Below are 20,341 nucleotides of genomic sequence, written 5' to 3' on the forward strand. Positions count from 1 at the left end.
AAAAAAAACACAAAAAAAAACCAAAGAGAAAAGTATGCGGAAAATTCTAAAGGACGTAGGTAAAATAGACTGTAGTGTTTCTGTACCAAGTTGGAGAGCATGGACAAAGGTATACAACGGAGATCAAAAGTCCCATATGGGACTCAGGACAGTTAATCCACAACGGGGACAATGGTTCCTGGAGAGACTCTAGACAGTAAGTCTCAGGTGAGTCTTTGGACTGTAAGTCTGCAACTGGGGGACAAAGGTCCCTGGAGAGACTCTAGACAGTAAGTCTCAGGTGAGCCTCTGGACAATAAATTCCGCAACGGGGAAAAGTTCCTGGCGAGACTCAGGATGGTAAGTCCCAAGTGAGTCTCTTGTTGGTAGGTCCATAACGGGGGACAAAGGTCCAGTCCCAGGGCAGACTCTAGACAGTATGTCCACTATGGGGACAAAGGTCCCAGGTGAGAGTCTGGACAGTAAGTCCACAATGGGGACAAAGGTCCCAGAGGAGACTCTAGACAGCATGTCCACAATGGGGACAAAGGTCCCAGGTGAGAGTCTGGACAGTAAGTTTACAACGGGAACAAAGGCCAAATGGGAGACTCCGGTCAGCGAGTTGTAAGTGAGTCTCTGGACTGCAAATCCATAACGTTGATGAAGAATCCAAGTTAGTTACAGGGAAAGGTCGATGTGTGTCTCGGGACTAAAAAGAGTCATGGTTTTCAGTGTCCAGCTGGGAGAGGACAAAGTTTACCGTCAAGTGGCCGGGACTGAAATTGTTCTGATGGTGACTTCAAAACTTAGTAAAATCTGAATTGGGACTGTGAGTCCTGAAGCATGTCACTAAAGCAAGGTGACGAATCCGTGTTGGAACGAATCCAAGAAGTAAATTTGAGACTGAAGGGTTTCAAGATCTTCCAAGTCTAAGGATTTGTGACAGCGAGTTATTACAGAGAGGTTCTGAGAGGAACCAGGACTATGAGCTGTTGTGTCTTGTTGTTAGGCAGCTCATTAGCTTGTATTTTGGGGGTCAATGTGGAAAGTGTGTGGCTGTTCTTTCCCATGGCGGTGTCTTTTACCCAATGGTGTACCCTTCTTTGGGGAGGGGGTGGGGCCGGTTGGTTCCCATGGAATATTCTAGAGTATAAATGATGTCTTGTTGTTAGGCAGCTTGTATTTTGGGGGTCAATGTGGAAAGTGTGTGGCTGTTCTTTCCTATGGCGGTGTCTTTTACCCAAAAGTGTACCCTTCATTAGTGAGAGGGTGGGGCCGGGCGGTACCCATAGTATACTCTATGTAGAGCGTGTTGGAGTGTAAATTCCAAGGTATGAACCTTGTGCAACTTTTGTTGCAGCTTGTATATTGGGGGTCAATGTGGAAAGTGTGTGGCTGTTCTTTCCCCATGGCGGTGTCTTTTACCCAATAGTGTACCCTTCTTTGGGGAGGGGGTGGGGCCAATCGGTACCCATGGGACATTCTATGTCGGGCGTGTTAGTGTATAAATTGTCGTCACCCTGTTTTGTTGTATTGTTGGTGGTTAGGTCACTGAGTTTGTTAGTAAATGTTGCTTGATTGTGATATGAGAATGCTTGAACTAGTTCAACACCAGTTATGTGATGACGGTTTCTTGGGTCTGTTTTCCTGTTGTTTTCTTTATTATGAGGTTGCACTGACATCTGGTGCCCCATTCTAGTCTGCAGGGCCATTTCCTCTGATGTACTCTATCTAGGAGGACTTATATGTTTTTCCTGCTGTGTTTAACCTTTTGAGTGTTTTTGGGGTCAGTGTGGAAAGTGTTTTGAGAACTGTTGTGGCTCTACTTTCCTATGGCGGTGTCTTTTATCCAATAGTGTACCCTTCTTTGGGGAGGGTGTGGGGCCAGTTGGTACCCATGGTATACCCTATGTAGGGCATGCGTTTTGAGGGTCAGTGTGCAAAGTGTTTTGAGAGCTGTTGTGGCTCTACTTTCCTATGGCGGTGTCTTTTACCCAATGGTGTACCCTTGTTTGGGGAGGGTGTGGGGCCAGTTTGAACCCATGGTATACCCTATGTGGGGCATGTTGGTGTATAAGTTCCAGGGTGTGAACCCTGTGCAACCTGTTGTGTGTTATTGAGGTTAGTGAGGAAAGTGTATTGAGATTTGTTGTTGTTGTACTTTCATATGGCGGTGTTTTTACTCATTGGTGTACCCTTCTTTGGGGAGGGTGTGGGGCCTGTTGGTACCCATGGTATACCCTTTGTAGGGCATGCTGTAGGTTTGGTTTCTGGGTTTGAACTCTGTTTTGTACCCTTCTTTGGAGAGATAGTGTTGGAAGTTAGTCAATCTCCAGGTTAACCATCCTGTGCTGTCGTGCGGTGTAGCCTACTTTGGAGGGTGTGGTGTTGGTGAGTGATCAATACCTATATTAGTTCTCAGGTTGACTGATTTAGTTTTCCTGAAATGAGTAGTAGTGTTAGTGCTGCTCTTATTAGTCATTGCCCATGTTAGTTCCCAGGTTATCTATCCTGAGATGTACCCTGTTTAAAGAAAGTTGTGTTATTTGCCAGGCTTAATTCCTTATGTTGTTCCTTATTTTGTGGTGTCATGTTTACACTGTCAATGTGTCCGTAAAAAGGGGAACTTTTGGTTTCTTTAACTTTCTTAGGGTATGTTGTGTCTCTCCCAAAGGTCTTTGTTTATGTCTACCTTTGGTTATTAGGGTTTTTACCCTATAGTGTACTCGTGTTTGGGGAGGTTGTGGGCGTGAGCATCTTTCCTTGTTGGATTGATTTTCTCTCTTCTAAACCTTGTTTTAGTTTCTCTAAGGGAGGGGGATGGAGTGTAATGATATTAGTACTCATGTTTTGTTATTGTACAACATGGGGTAGGTGTTGTTTGATTGATAGAGTGTTTTGTTTCATCTCACTCTTCTCTTTTCATCCTGTGTCTCTGAATTCTCTTTTGTCTTTGTGGTTGTCGTTGCAGTCTCTTGTATTGTAATCTTTGTTTTCCTTTATTTCTTTTCTTTTCTATAAAGGAGGGAGATGTGTTGTACATTGATTCTTCATGTAATATGCTTGTCTTTTGTCTTAGTCCTTTCTTTGTGTTTTCTTGTTCCCTGTCTACCACAATGCCTATGTATGTTCTGACTTCTACCTGGAGAATTCCATAAGTGTCAGTTGGTGGTCTGGTCAGCTGGCGAGGATTGTACTCAGCTGTGTCCTGCATTAAATCTATTTGTAACCAACCAGAAGTATCCTGTCATCTGTTCGCATCAACTTTACAACATGTTCCAAAATATTGTGCACCTTATCTTTGTTCCCTTGAAACTTGCTCAGCAATTTTCATTGAACAATGTCTGAGGACAATAACACCAAAACCGCTGGAGCTGTGGCTGACCCAGTCGTAACAGCTTTTAATGAAACAGTTTTTAGTGAAACCGATGAGGATGTTATACACATCCATCCAAATTTAAGGAAAGCCATCACTCTAAAACTTATAAAACATGGCCTAACACCAAGAGGTGGTAAAGCAGTTTTTGTGATAGAGGCACATGAATCTCACCAGACAGAGGTATTCTACTCATGGATACTATTCCCAGAAACAAATCCAGTAAAAAGAATGTTTCACTTCTATAAAGAAGATGATACGTTTTCTGAGGATCCCAGTGAACCTGAAACGACACCAGCACAAAGAACTTTTAAAAAACAAGCAACAGACTTTTTTCATCTCCTGAAAAAGACTTATCTGGTTACACCATGGATTGAACTATGGTTTGTCTCTGGAATATTTTTCTTTCTTCTTTGGCTAGCTTGGTAATGACTATGAGTTTGCTGATAAATGGAAGATTTATTCAAATGGACACAGCAAGTAAAAAAGTGAACTTACTTCTGAAACCACACAAATCATCCCATTGTGAAGAAATAGACTTGTCAGCAGTGAACATCACAGCCGTTCCTATACAAGATGGTATAGTTTGGGACAAAACTGATTATGACATATACGGCCCGTCCGAACATTTGAAGATACCACACTTATTTAAAATGTAATTAAGTGCCTTTATTACCTCTAGTACCTATTCTGATGATTGGGACGCCGAGACATAACATGATGTCTGATCTAGAAAAATCTGCGGCATTCTCTAATCATGATTATTTAGAGGGTGCATCAGACTATGAACAGCTTTATTGTTACAATCATTATGGTCATAATTTCTTGCATAAATCTGCAATACCTAGAAATGTATTTATGTATAACCAATGGGACCATTGTCGTACACCACCAAAGGATAGCTCAAAAATTTTGCAATAAAGTTTCCATATTTATCAGGGTTCAACATATCCAATCCAGAAACGTTTCATTTAAAAAATGTGATCAAAACAGGAATGAAAAGTATGTTAACTAGTACAAAACAGATTTATTCTGCAGCCTTTATAGCCTACTGTCTAGACAGGGTTTTGACTTTTGAAAAGACACAATTGAAACAAAATCTGTCTGCGCTACAAGATATTGGCAAGTGCAGGGGATAGTAGCTTTGTTTAGAACCTGTATAATCCCACAGCAAATAATGAGGCATATTACCAAGCAATAGCGATAATTATCGCTATTGCTTGGTTAGAGACAACAAATTATCGACGACCTGCGGCAATTTTTATCGTAGATAAACCTTGGTATCCACCTCCCATTGGATAACATGGCTAAGAACTGCTCAGGGCAGGTGTTAGCTTTTGGACATATTCGCGCTTAGTGCGAATATCTCCAAAAGTTGGTAATAGGAGATAGCGATGTTAGCGACTGTTTCCAGTCGCTAACATCTTGGCACGCCCACTTTGCATGTCATTATTGATAAATTTCTCTCACAAGCAAAGTGGGGCCCAAGATGGTCGCTATCTCCTACTAGCTGTCGCTAACTGGTGTTAGCGACAGCTAGGTAATAGGGAGATTATTTTATCTCCGCTTTCTTGGCTTTTAAAGCCAAAAAAGCAGAGATAAACCTCCTGGATAATATGCCCCAATGTTTTTGAATGACACTGTCCAAAAAAGTCTTGCCTTGGATTAGCCAAGATCAAAGACATGAACACTCCATCCATACCTTCACCGGCAAGTAACAGAACTACACAGGCGGAGGTTGACGTATTTTCAATCTTACAAAACAACAGATCAGATCCTGAATGGGAAAAATGGTTGCTCTGGCCCACAGACACAAACATCTGTCAAGAACGATTCCTGAACAAAATTCTGGGTTTTACTATCAATATGCCAGACCCACGTTATGTTCAAAGACAGCTTTCAGGGGTACTAAAAACTTACAGTGTAGGAAAATTATGCCTTGATTGGGTACAGAAATCTACACTAGAGGATGTGAAACAACACTTATCTTTACTTATGAAGGTGCAGACCTTAGGGATTTCTTTCTAGGACCAAAAAAACGGTGTCATAAACGTTTCATATATGCCGGTATCTACGCTGCTTATAATTAAGGCTCCCGGTTTTCCGTTTAAACTGACTTTTACACATAAATACAGACGGAAACATATTTTTCTTCCGTCTGTATTTTTGAAGAGAAATGGAAAAATACAACCAAACCGGAATCAGACAATTGTTTGGCCATCCGTGCTCCAGCCAAGTGGTTGCCTCGCCGCACCACTCTCCCTGATTTCAGTGTGTGCCTGCTCACATTAACACCTGCTAGGCCATTAATCTTTGATTACGAGCTGGAAACTCGTTCCTATGAGGGTCTTGTATTGACCTCTGGCCTGCCCTCTATAGCCCTTTTGTTTCACTGTTTGCTCTTTATGGAGCCCAGGGATGCGCTAAGTAGCTAATGCAAGACCAGTAGAAACAAGTTGATTGCAGGATAGATTGAGGATCGGCAGGGTGACAAAGCATTCTAAAACTCTTTCAATCCATTCACTTACCTGCAGCTTCAGTTATTGTCTTTTTTTTTACTTCTTATTGGAAGTGTGGCAATAATAAGACATTAACTAAATGGTCACTGAGTCTTGAAAACGTAACTTATAAAAAGCAATACACAATATAGCAGTTAACACCTATAAACAATATTTACACGATAGATGGTAAATTAAATTATGTTCATATTCATAGCATTGTTCTGTAAGTCTCAAACCCTAAAATAAACAATGTTTATGCTGGAGCCCATACAATGAAGTAACTGATACGTAAGGATTTGTTCAAGTTGACAAGTGGAAGCCTGTGAACAAAACATACAATTAGTTGGCATGGCATTAGTTCTTAAAGATTCTGAAACTGTCACTTTGAAAATGAACTTTTATATTCTACCAATGCCTTTCAGTAACGTTTTTTCAATGGCTGCTCCTTAAAGGGACGAAAAATACTTTCTGCACACCGAGTGCTTCTGCTAAAGTAACAATCATAAGAACTTCAATTTTCCTGTTGAAGCTGCTCGTGTGGTTTTGCGATCCTTTTATCCTTAGACATGTTTGGATTTTCACAGATACATCTGTGCTTTGCTAAATGTTTCGTTGGTAATAGTTGATAAAGTCTTGGTCCGTTGTAACCATTTACGTTACGGCACGGTATGGGCCTGTAAAATCCAATTTCTTTACCCCTAAAACGTGTCTCATTGCCATTTGTATCCTTACAAGTAATATTAGGAGCTGGATAACATGGAGCATATGCTGTATAATTTGTGCATTTAACTGGTTCTTGTGTTTAAGTTATTTCCGGGTCTTTGCAAATATATTGTACAAGCCTGAGGTCCTCGCACTTAAAGGACTCTGTGGCTACAACGAGCGCTAAAATGAAACTGAAAAAGCATAAGAGTTTTAACACTGGCCACATCCAGCAATCGCCATGACGTACTGTCCCAGGTACGCAAGCATCACAGATCTCCTTTCAGCTTTTGGTCAGTCAGCCACAACGTGCCATTCCAAAGACGCCTTCCGATGCAAAAGCTTATGAAGTGGGTGCAGTCCGTGTGCTGAGCCACTGTAAGCGGGGAAGGAGGGGAAGAAATAAATTGATGAAGCCTTAGATGCACTTTAGTTGTTGGCAGAAAAGGATGATACTACAATCTCGCTTCAGGGCGGAGTCGAGGTCTGGTGACGGTGCAGAGCTTTCGATTACCTCTCGGCACTCATATGGAGGACTGAGTGGCCCTGAGTCACTTTGAAAAATAAAAATAAATCTTTTGAATGTGACTTGAAAAGGGTTAAAAGACCGGCTGCATAAACACGGTAGGGAAATTTGGTCAGATTAACTAACATTCGGATCCTTGCAGGCCATAAAACAAAACTTTCCACCATGACTTTGATTGGCATGAAGAAACACAGCAAAAAAACATTAGCAAGATGAAAACATTCCCGTGAGGTGCATCTTGCCAGAGACAGCCAGGGCATATCTGTAAATGCTTTTCAAAGTTAAATCTTGTTTTGTCCACCGTGGCCGCAGTTAAACTGCGTGATACAGTGCACCAATTCACCGAAAACTTCTTCAACAAACAGAACTTTGTCTTCTAAATTCAGTAAAAGGTTCAATGCTAATAGGCAGTAAAAGGTAAAATAAGGCAAATTATACATGTCTAAGGCCCAGACTCTTCAATGCAGCGACTGTCTCTCCCTTCTGAAAAATGTATTTTGCATTAGCGAAGAAATTGGTTGAAAAAAAGTGATTCAATAGCTGCTTGCTCATGTGGGTGTTGTTCATTATTTCAGGCTTCAGAAGTGTGAGTGAAATAGAGTCCAGCATGACTAATGCAGGGCCTTTAATTTCTGAGGAGTGTAACTTTATTCTCACACCAGGAAGATAATTTATTCTCAAGACTGCCCTATCCACAAGGGAGATTGTGGTGAAAGTCGGAGATGAGACAAAAGTGTTGGCATGACACTTTAAAGATCCTTGGTGGTCAGAAATATGAGCCCGCTGCCTCAAAGAAGGTTGTTTGCTCGCTCAGCTGTGGACAGCAACTTGAACCACAGAGCATGCTGCAGAGAGGAGCATTGAACTGGCAATAAGAGCAAGGAGGCACCCAAAATATCTAAATTGTCATAAAAGCTGTCAGCTCTATCATGCCCTCTTTGGCCAAGTCACTGACAGTGCACAGGTGCACTTGTCTAAATTCTAAATGTGTTTACATCTATTAATCATGGCTAGTGAAATAGTGTTTTCAATATTGTAACCCAACAGCAGCTCACAAATGTATTGTATTCACTTAATTTTGCGTATATATAAATATGGCTAAACCTATAACAACAGTGTCCACTGTCTATTTATATAAACATGGAAAAATACTAGCTCCAGAGTCTTATCTTGCTTGTGCCTAAAATAAATGCAGATATATACAGATAAAAAGGACAAAAAAATAAATATGGATAAATAACACGGAAGTGTTAAAAAAATAAATACCATAAAACCGGGAGCCCTATTTATAATGAAATATGGAAGGTTACCCAAGCAGACGCTGCAGAAAGAATACAAGAAATTGATCATATTAATTTAGAGAGATCTCTCGCTGTAGTCGACAATGGGTTAATGACTCTTTCATCCAGGATATATTCATTGGGCAACATTGTATCCTCTGCCATAGACATTATGGAACAAGACTTAGTCATGCTGCGACAAGGCCAGTCTCAACTACGTTCTATTTTGCTATTAGGCTGGATGCTACAAAACTTACGTGCAGATTGTGTGCCCTGACGTTTTATCAACACAACGTCTCTGTTTTCAGAATTCAATCTCACTGATAAACAGATCGAACTGGCACAAAGGGGAGCAAAGTATGCAGTGCTGAGCATTCAAAAACTATAGAAATTGCCTTCTACGGTAGCAGAAAAACCAGCTACTGAATGGATCATACATGGCAAACTAACTCTGCCTGTTACAAATTTCCACTTTCAGTATTGCCTAAAACATTTACCAGCAGGCAAATATGAAAGGTTGGGTAAAGAATACATCAAGACATCCTGGGATTTACCTTACACACACAGATGTTGGAGTGGGGAGCGTGAAGTGTTTCTTAGCGGTACACACTGTGAAAATGCACTAAGCGGTTCTCTATTATGTCAGGGTATTCATTTACACAGGTCTTGTAACGGTTCCACTGTAAATGTGTCCTGTCACCTGCAAGGTCACCAGCCGCAGTGAATAATGCAATTTTTGGAAAATTTTCAAATGGGAGTTACATTATGTTGAATGATCACACCTGCTCTAGCATGTTGCCAGGCATCCCATATCTAGTGACGGTTACTTCCAGGGTCACTTGCTGTATGCACATTTTGTTCCCCAAAATAGAAACAAGCAGGGAGTCGGCTTTATGGACTTCAGTGAACATCTCTTCTATACGAATTGATACGTTAAGCAGAATTAAAGCCATTCTTTGACAACAAACTGTGCCTTTGACCTCGGCTAAAGAACCTATGATCTACAAATTGTAAGGACTTCGGCTGAGATACAGGCTCTATTAAGTACAAACTGTCCTACACATTACACAGAAATGTTGGGACGTATCTTAAGCATGTCTGATACGAGCAATATTGTGCATGTATTTAAGAATGTATGTTCAGGACTGTTGACTCCTTTTCAAGCAGTCCTCGGAATCATTCCAAACTTCGTGCACTTGGTGTTTGGTGGTCTGCCGCTAATTCTAACACTCATTGCAGGAATCCTGTTTTTATTCGTACTGCTATGCTATGGCAAGCCAATCCAACGGCGTTACTCCCAGCACCGTGGAGAAAGCTCTCCTGGAAAGGAAGTGTAGTGAGCGCATAGTACAACTTTTGGGTTTACCTCGTCTAGGAGAATTAAATATCACATGGTTTCACTCATTCAGACCAATCTGGCAAGATTGCATCTTACCTGTTCTACGCTGCCTACTTTGCTGTGAAGAATGCGTGCTAGACATCTGTCTAACACTCCCATCAGTCATGCCAACTGATATCGATACTCTGCTAGACCCGATAATGGCCCATGCTCTGTGTTGTCCCCAGAGGCTACCAATCCTGATGACAGCATTCATTGAGATCTCACAGAAGCAAAGTGCTACTGCTGAGGTATGAGAGAAAACAACGGGCACACAGGAACATGCTGATGCTTCCAATGCTGAAGGCGGCGATGCTTCACATCTATGTGCGGTTAATCTTCTAAACGAGGTATTCCAACTATCACCTACAACGGTAGACGATTTTTTGTCTACAGCAATAGAGGATTTCATGTTTTCACCATCCCCATACACTGACTTTTGATTCAGCACACAGTGTACCGGGAAGACTCTAAACTTGGCCTTCATCTTTTAAAAACAAAAGACAATACTTGGAACTTTTTTCTATGATGAATTGTTTTCTTCCAAATTTGTATTTTTCTTTTTGGCAAAGTAATCTGCTTACAGTAGAACTATTCATGGAGAAAAGAATTCTTTGAAAACTTCCAAAGATAAATTGTCATCTTGTCAAACAATTTCATTTATGTAACCTGACATGAAATGGGTTAGAATTTTTTCTTCAGTCATTGCGAACCATTTCATTATGTGTATATATTTATGTTCATTCATCATTCTCTGTAAGCATATGCTTAGAATGAAACATTGCTTTAATATGTACAGCACCATTGCATTTCATGCATAGCATCAGTTTTTACTTCATTTTTAAAATATGTTTTAGATATGTTTTTAGCAACTCATGTGTAACTATTTTTAGCATTTTTAGGAACTAGTAATGTCGTTCATTCGAAACTGGTGTGGGGGTTGTGTTTCGATTTAGATACCCGTACATAGGTTTCCCGAATCATGCCCTTACATAGGGTCAACTCACACTGCCCTTATTTAGGCATAATATCCCAGTCCTTATTTAGGCATCAACCATGCCATCCAAAAACAGGCATGGTCACCTACATCCGTTTATCCCACGTCACAACGAGTTCTTAGAAACAAGACCCTTTAGCCATTGGGACTTTCCCTGCTTGAATTATTGATTTCTCCAAGAACTCATTTATTATGTTTGAACAACAATTCCTTAGGGGTTCATTCATGACGTCTCCTCTGCCCGACTTCACGTCAATGCTAGCATTCCTAAATACATTCCAGGTATAAATATACCTTCACTTGCCATGGCAAACTACGGCTCAGCTACACAGCTCGATACGGCTCACCACGGCAAGTTCGGAAGGAATTTGAGTCCCAGCCTGATGCACTGACCAGACGCTGTCATCCTCCTTGCAGAGAATCCAGCTTCCAGTGTCCTGACTCCCTTCATGGGGTGTTAGAGATTGAGATCCGGAAAAAGATTCCCACCTCTCTCATTCTCAAGGTATGGAGCAGACTAGAACCTAGAGGGACTCTTGGCATACTAACTTAGCAACACCAACAACTTCTTACCTCGTACTACACTTAGGTTAGGTACACTGGAATAGTACTATTTAGAAGCACCAGACGAGTATACACATTTTTAACCTGTGTTATTTATGTATGTTTATATGAATATATATCATAGCTAAAAGACCATGCTATTGCAGTATTATTTTTACTTAATGCTTACGCTGTACGTATTATATTTTGCATACTATCTTGCAATTGTAGCAGTTCATATTTCTTGCACGAGAATTAAGATTGTTAAATAAATCCTTTTATTGAAACGCCTGTCTATCTATTTCTGTGTAACTCTGAAAAAACTAAGCATGCACGATTGACTGAGTGAAACTGTTACCTATTGTTTCCACGATTCTGAGAACTGCTCCGATTCTAAGGGAAACAAAGTTGTCATGTTTATGTGGTTGTCAGAAACTAATCCCTTCTTGTTTATTCGAGAAGTTTCTAGTGACCTCTGAGTTAACTGGCACATAAAGTAATTAAGTTTAATGTACCTTATAGAGGCATACTGACCTCAGTCCTATGCAAAACTATAGCGTATATTATTCCAATGCGCAGAGCCTATAAGGGAAATAGGAACTACACTACATGGTGCCCAAAGGTTTGGTAAGGCACTAATTTAACGCTAGATACTGAACTAACTCAGCAGGGAACTTACCACAATGATCAATGTTTCCATCACATTTGTCTCTTTCCTCAAAGAATGGGAAGGCACAGAAATCAAACCGATCCACCAAAGTCACTGCAGACCCAAAAGACTTAAAGTACTACCATCCCATCTCCCTACTGCCTTTTCCAGTCAAAGTTTTAGAAAAAGCAATAAACCTCCAACTCTCCACCCACCTGGAGAAGAACAACCATCTAGACCCCTCCCGAACTGGATTTCATTCAAATCACAGCACTGAAACTGCCCTGATTGCGGCCACAGATAACATCAGACCCTCCTAGACAGGGGAGAAACCATCGCCCTTATCCTTCTCAATATCTCCGCTGCATTCAACAAAGTACTTTACTACATCCTCCTGCTCGGTCTTTACCAAATGAGAATCCAAGGGAAAGCCTTTGAATGGGTCTCTTCATTTCTCTCTAATAAAAGAGAGAGGGACCCCAGTACCAAAGGGATAGGGTACCACAACTGACTTCAGTCAAAAAAAGATTCCCTTTGGGCACCTAATATTCAAAACAACAGTTCTCTCACCCACATACAACAAGTATTGTTAAAAACCATAAACAAAACAATAGAAGCAATATTACATATATGACACTGAAAACACTATTGTAAAATAGTCCTGCACAGTTTATTCATATACATTGAAACATAATTAAAATTGGGGACAGACATTAATTTCAGGAAGAAAAATTCATACAAAAGTTAAAATTAAAAAAAGCTTCCTATCAAAATAAGGAGATACAAGACAGAAAATTGTTGGTTGGTCTACCTGGAGGCGACCGTGACTTTTGTATGAATTTTTCTATATGAATAAACTGTGCAGGACTATTTTACAATAGTCTCTTCATTTCTCTCCAGATCAACCCAAAGCGTCAGTCTCCCACCTTTTACTTCGGGCCCAAAAACCATGATCTGCAGCATCCCACAAGGATCCTCTCTAAGGCAAACTTTTTTTTAACACTTACATGGCATCCCTGGCCACTCTGTTCAGATCCCATGACATGAACATATTCTTTCACACTGACTACACTCAGCTCATCCTCTCACCCTCTTCCGATCCTACTGACACCAAATATAACTTCCACAGGTGCATGACCAGCATCGCAGGCTGGGTGCATAGTAGATGCATCAAACTCAACACAGATAAAACAGAAATATTCATTTTCAGTACAAGCAACTACCTGTGCTACGAATCCTGGTTGCTAGCGGACCTTGGCCCGCACCCAAACCCACACAGCACATTTGAAATCTCAGAATAATACTCGGCAGCAAGCTCTCGACAAGGAAGTGGTTAAACGTCATCTCATCCTTTTGCTTTCTCAACCTGGACTTACTCAGAAAAATCCTCAAATGACCCCCTTTCAAAATCAGACACACCACCACCCAAACCCTCATCACCAGCTGCATGTTCTATGGCAACTCCCTATATGAGTGAATCACTACTCAACAATTAAACAAGCTTCAGGTCATCCAAAATGAAGCAGCCAGGCTCACCCTCAACCTCCATACCTGCATCTCTCCCCACCTCAAATCCCTACACTGGCTACCCGTCAACAAACTGTGCCAGTTCAAATTGCTCACAAATGCCTACTAAGCCCTTCTCAACAAGAGTCCAGCCTACTTTAATGACAGGGTGACCTTCCACCAACCTACCTGCATACTTCGTTCCTCATCCCTCTTCCTGGCCCACACCCCCTATATCTACAGAAGAAAGAGCAGTGGCCATGCCTTTTCACACCTGGGTGCCAAATCCTGGAAAGGCCTCCACCTCTGTACTTCCACCACCCTGCAGGAGTTCGGGAGCAACCTAAAGACCTGGCTCTTCAACTAATTCATCTCAGCCGGAGCATCTTCCGCCTGCACCTGAATACCCTACAGGGTGATCTGCAGCGCTCTACAAATCTTATTTCATTGATTGATTGATATTTAGTGTGTGAAATAAGGATTCATTTTATTTAACAACAAAGTGTTCCTAGCAAACATTTCAACATTTTATGATTAATGAGGAACATTCTGCAATGTTATGTGAACTTTTAGTAAAGGCATGTCAGGATAAGGTAAACTTTTAAGCATTGTGTACATTTTTCAGCTCATTTGGTTTAGTTGCTTGTAAATTGAAGCTTACTTAAACATTTGAGAACTTATGCTAATTGGTATAACTGCATACTACGTTTTGCACATTTTCACATTGTGTTGGCTCAATATAAATTGCACTTTAACATTGCACATGTGACTTTAGCTAGATTATTTAGCATTTTAATAAAAACGTTCCCTCATTCCTAACAATGAAGACTTTCTTCTACATTAAAGAGGCACTAAACACTATTTACTATTTCAACAAGCCGTATAAAAATCAATAGTGAATAGCACCATTTGACTGTTATATGGCAGGAGTTTGCTGGAACACAGCAAGGGGTGGTGACAGTGATACTGCCATCCAATTACTAGTGAACCTATCTTCAACCTTGCCCCAGCCTAGTAATTGGAAGCTTGAAGGATGGTGGCTGTACCTTGCTGGAAGAAGGCTACCGACGTCCTACTCCAAAATCTAAACAGTGACTAAAAGCCTACTGGTATCCATGTATGAATATGCATACATTGGTTAAATAAATGTTGAAATATAGTAGTTGCAACTTAATTATTCAGAAAGCACAAGACACATGGATAGAGAAAGTTATCACATGTAAATAACAAATACGGCACATGCTCAGACTGCACACGAAATATTGTGAAATAAGAAACACTATAAAGGATTCAATATCTATACCAATCTCTTAAATAATTATTTCAGAGACCAAACAAGTGCAGAAGGTATTTCTAATGCACAATTTTGGCAGACAAATTATGTTGAATACTAATGGTTTTTGTGGTAAATTCTAGTTGTAAATGCTAAAATAAAGAAATTGCACTTATAACATTTTAATTTGACATTTAGAAGTGTGTTTTGTAATGTAATTTAGCTGTGCCACATTTTCACGACGATATCAATTTATTAATATGGATATTATTCTGATGTTCTGTTCATCTTGCTCCTGCTCATTCTACCTTCCAATCAATGTCCCCCTGTGTGTCCTCTCTCTCCACAGTCTTCGCAGAGCACAGGATACTGTAACATAATTGGTTATTTTCCTTAGAGTGTGTATCGTGAATGAAACGTTTTAGATTTATTGAATGCTACAACCCAAAGGACATTTCCGCCACAGTTCCGATGTGGGCCTGGTAGAATACACTAGTGTATGGGCTATTGTTTGAAAACATATGTTGCTGTGCATCTCCGTACACCAACACAGCAGAAGCTCATGCCGTTTTCCTTAAAAAATGAGTTTGTGTTAGAAAATGACTTGTGATGTTTTACATTCTGACTTGTCCAATATGTATTCTCACTAGTCATGCCATGATGAATTTGCAGTCTTTGCTTACTACTTATTCATAAAATGTGAATAAAAACTCCTTGATTCTGGGGGTGAGCCAGATTATTTCGATGACATACCTAGTAGTTAGGGCTACAGTTTGCTCCTCTTAAGATGTTTGCTGTTCGTTGGACTTAAAATAATTCCAACTTCTTGACTATGTATTTGAGCCTTCATGGGATATATTTAGCATTTCTCTGTATTGCTTAATTGAGATTTTGTAATTAATCATGTAACTTTTCCCCTAGTCTGGAACTAAGTTATTGAGTGGTCCCTCTTATTTGTTTTAATACTTTGCTAAACTAATTATAACTCTGATTGAGGAGGGTGTCCTTTAGCACAAGATCAAGGGTGGTGGAAAGGAATTTCTACGGTAAATTTGGAGGATTTGAAATATAGGGGCATTTGGGTATCGGGGTTCTGCTCCCACACTAGCTTTTAACGACCTCCATATGTAGCAAGGCTGATAAAATTTGGTAAGCAAAGAGGAGCTTACTGTGCGTCTTATGAGCAATAGATTTGATAATAGTTGATCTACTTGCTTCTCTAAGAATAACTTATTTACCGTTTTGCAGAAAACTTGCTATTTTGAATATTAGATCACATTAATTCTAGTGCGATTTACAGGAGACATTTAAATATATATTTGGTATTTTGAATGTTAATTATTCTACAATTGTAAACTGTCAACTTATAAAGAATGGAAATAATATGGGAGCTCAAATATTTCCATTTTGCACACAGCAGTTTTAGCAGTTGGTTTGATATTAATAGATTAAAACCGTGAATGAAAAGACAAGCACCTTAAAACAATTGACCAGTGTGTGATTTACAGTACTAATTAGTAGCTGCGGATGCCAAAACTTAACAGTGCCAGTTACATTCACAACCTTCAATGCTAAATGCATGACATTTCTGTCTTTGACAGGCGTTAGTTGTTTGTCATTACTTGGAAAGCCTTGCCAAGGAACACAAATTAATGGACAAACATATCATTGAAATTGGAGCTGGAACGGGACTTGCGTCAATTGTGGCTTCCCTGCTTGGTAAGTAAGTTGATTTGCCGTCTGTGCCAATTGTGCTTCAGAAATGTTATGTTATGTTATGTTATGTTATTCTGAATTTGTTAAGCGCCCTGGGCACCCAGAGGTTTCATGGCGCTGGTAGTGAGGAGAGATAACAAAACAGTTAACCTAACCCGAAGCTTGCTTGAATAACCAGGTCTTCAGTGTGCTCCTGAACCCCATGAGATTCGTACATCTCCTGAGCGACACGGGGAAAGAGTTCCAAACCTTTGGAGCAAGATGAGCGAATCGGCGCCCACCAAGACGTTTCCGTTTAAAGGAGGGCAGAGTGAGAAGGGACTGATAGGCAGAGCGGAGATTGCGGGTCGGCTCATGTTTGATTATAAGGCTGTTGATAAACATGGGGCTTTTCCCGTAGAGAGCCTTAAAGGCCAGGCATCCTACTTTGAATATAACCCGTTGGGCTATAGGTAGCCAGTGAAGAGTAACCAGCAGTGGTTTCGCCGAACTCCTACCGTGGCTCTTGATGATTCTGCACAATTTGCAAGCGCTTAGACAAAAACAGGGGAAGGCCCAAATAGATAGAATTTGAAAAATCTAATCGGGAAAGGACCAACGCGAGAACCACCTGAATGAGGGCAGGGTGCGTGAGTAGATGGGCAATTTTCCTAATTTTGCGTAGCTGAAGGAAGCTGGACGAGATCACCGCTCCCACCTGGCTTTTCAAAGAGAGATCGGAGTTGATGGTGATCCCGAGGCTTTTCACTGAGAGATAGGGAGTGGGAGGAGATCCGATTGTTGACGGCCAGAAATGAGGGCCCCAGCTGATCGAGCTTTTACCAGGGAGTACTAGCTCGGTCTTCCCTGGGTTAAGTTTTAAGTGGTTCAACTCCATCCACCGCTGAATGTGCAGCATGGTAGCTTGAAATTCCACGGCGGAGTCAGTAGCATCTAGTGGGAAAATTAGCTGCAGGTCGTCAGCATAGTTATAAATCGTAACCCTCCTGTTTTTTAAAGAGTGTAATAGGGGTTTAAGATATAAATTAAACAGGAGGGGGGACAGTGAGGAACCTTGCGGGACGCCACAGGTGGTGGATAGTTTGGGCGCTATGAAGTTCCCGCGCTTAAATGCCTCATCTAGTTTTCTGAATCAGGCTTCAAGTGCATGTATGTAATTTAAACACCTGTATGTAAATTCACAGAGTCCTTTCGGGCCGTAAACCCATGTTGTGGCAACAATAGAACCATTTCCATATATTTTTATACATTCTCAGTAGTGTACCTGGAAAGTTGCAACTTGTGCAGGTTTCTTCATGTATTACTGGGGATGCATGGAAATTCCCCAAACTTGGAAAACTAGACCTGTGCTTAAGTGTAAATATGCAGGTGGTGGTGATCTAGAAGTATAATTTCCCATGAATAGGGTGCTCTGTGTCCTGTGCAAGATGTTATCAGTTCTACAAATCTGGACTTCTCAAAGTCATAGAATATTGTGCCCTCATACCTTAATTTTTGTTCGTACATCAATGAGCTTTAACTACGTTTAACTGCCTGTGATAAAGTTGGATCGCACCACACTGGATGAGGTTGGCAGGAAGGTTCTTTATTCAGGAACAAGTATCTATAAGGAGAAACGTCCTGCCCACGCAGAGCCAGCAGCAACTCAAACCAGATAGAGGCTCTAAAATGAGGAACTCTAGACTCACAATGAAGTACATAGAATGGAATGGCTCGCAGGTCATCACACTGCCCCGGATGTATGTTGTTACAACGCATGCTTTTAGCACGCATGCTGTAACAACGCGGTTTTTATACCGCATTCTTTTACAACGCATAACAGAAAGGGGTGTTGGATAGTGAATATTTTAATTTACTATTCCAACACCAGTCCCCGTTGACACTAGGGAAGGTGTTGGAAAGTAAATTAAAAGTATTCCCTATCCTTGAGCGCCCCCCAGAGTCATGCGTTGTAATAGAATGCGATTTAAAAACCGCGTTGTAATAGCAATGCGTGCTAAAAGTTGCGTCGTAAAGGACGTTCCCCCACTGCCCCTTTAGCAAACGCAGCAATTGCAGAACAAATAACCTTTTTCCTATTTAATGACAATGCTGCTGTAATCTCCTGTATTCCTGTGAGACGTTCCCATATTTCAGACATGTTTGCAGAATTTCGTGTGTTAAGAGGGGTATGTTAATAAATTTGACTAAATTAGACTAAGACCCTTGGGCTGTTTACGGGTTGCACTATACAGATGGGGTGTTAAATCTGCACACTGGCACCACATTTCTGTGCAGTAACGCTGCAGCAGTACCATTCGATTATGACTTAAAGCTCAAGGAATTGGAAATTACCACGTGGGACCGGATTTACCCGTCATAAAACCACACTGAATTCCCAATTCTGTAGAATTTAACACATACATTTACCACCTGTTCTGAGCAGGTGGTAAATGTATCCTGCAGCCTCTTTGAGGAATGATCGGTGCGAAAGAGTTAGGGCAGTATGGGAGGGAAGAAAAAGCAATGTTTTGGCTGAGGAAGCATTGTATGCTCCCTCCTACCAGAAAAAAAGGATGGTAAAAGAAGCTTGATTGCTAATGCAGCGAAAGCATTGTGTGATTTTGCCTGGCCTAATTACTGCCAGAAAACTCAGTTCTGTTGTTCCAACACCTAGGAAATCTATGGGCCTCATTTCGATGTTGGGCGCACCACCACAGACAGGCGGTCGGTCAGACCACCACATTTTAATGCACACGGTCAGAATGCTGACGTATAGGGAAAAGACCGCCACTTCCGGCAGGATTCAAGATCCCATCAGCATACAATGCATGCATGTGCACAAATTGCTTTTTAGGTCTCGTAGCGATACAGCGCGTAAGCGCTGTCTCGCCGAGATCTTTTGTCACTGACTCTGCTTCCCAGGAGACAGCACCCGGCCGCGCGCATCTCGCAAAAGGCGAGCGGCGCAGGCCACAGGCGCACGAACGCGCTCGCCGTGGCTGTCTCCTGGGAAGCGCAAACATACACAGGCACACCTCTCCCTGCAGGCATGTGCACACAGAGACACACACGAGCACACCTACACACACGCACGCACACACACATACATACATACATACAAGTGCACCCCCCTCCCCCCACTAAACCCCACTTACCGCCATTCTACACCTCTGCAGCCTCCGCGGGGCTCTCCCTTGGGCATGGGAGCCCCGTGTCACCAGCACTGCTTCTCTTCGTAGGCGCGTGCGCGGGCTTCCGAAGATGGAAGGTCCGCCCTACGGAAGTCCCGCCCCACGCAAGGTTTCGGTTTCGCGCTGTAGTCTCTCTTTAACTTGTTTCTCCTTCTACCAGCGACCAGCAAGGGGAGGTGACGGCACGTTAGAGCACTGCATCGAAAACAAAGTTGTTGTGGTAAAAAAAATTTTTACCTTTTCCCACTTTCCTCGTATACCATGTTTTCGGCATCACCAAAATCATTCCTTAACTTGGCGTGGCGTCTCTGGTTTCAGATATTCGGCGCCCCTGCCTCCCTCGTAACTTTTCAAGAAAAACTTCCGCTGGTTGCAGCAGTTACAATAGATAGAATACCTGCGAAACTAAAAACTTTTCTTTGCAGCAGAATGTTTCATGCATTTAGGAAGCCCATTCCCTGTTCATGTTTTCTGTTAGGGAGTGACTTCAGTGAGGAACAACATGTGCTGTGTATGTTCATGTTGGCGGGTGTTGGATTCACAGCCAAATGACAACAGAGGATGTTAGTGGCAGCCACGTTGTCTTGCCCCTTTCCCTGAAAGCCATTTCACACACTTCCATGCACTCAAGTTTCTCGAATCTTGGCCACTCAATTCAAGCAGCCGCTCCATGTAATGCCTCATTCCTGACGCAGGTTCCCGGTGCAGTCTGGGCTGATGCTCCGCCGGGGCAGCTGTGTGT

At 41.6% G+C, this 20,341-nt stretch overlaps 1 protein-coding gene across 2 annotated transcripts in view; it reads left to right on the forward strand.

Annotated features, from left to right (window-relative positions):
- LOC147697178 (methyltransferase-like protein 21E) overlaps positions 1-20,341 on the forward strand; it is a 269,840-nt gene that overhangs the window by 210,420 nt on the left and 39,079 nt on the right. For both annotated transcript variants that reach the window (XM_086934236.1, XM_086934237.1), the window contains exon 4: positions 16,312-16,429. In XM_086934236.1, the coding sequence (XP_086790362.1) occupies positions 16,312-16,429 (118 nt within the window). The remainder of the gene's footprint in view (positions 1-16,311; positions 16,430-20,341) is intronic.

Source organism: Lissotriton vulgaris, chromosome 8 (genome assembly GCF_964263255.1).
Source record: "Lissotriton vulgaris chromosome 8, aLisVul1.2, whole genome shotgun sequence".
Taxonomy (NCBI): domain Eukaryota; kingdom Metazoa; phylum Chordata; class Amphibia; order Caudata; family Salamandridae; genus Lissotriton; species Lissotriton vulgaris.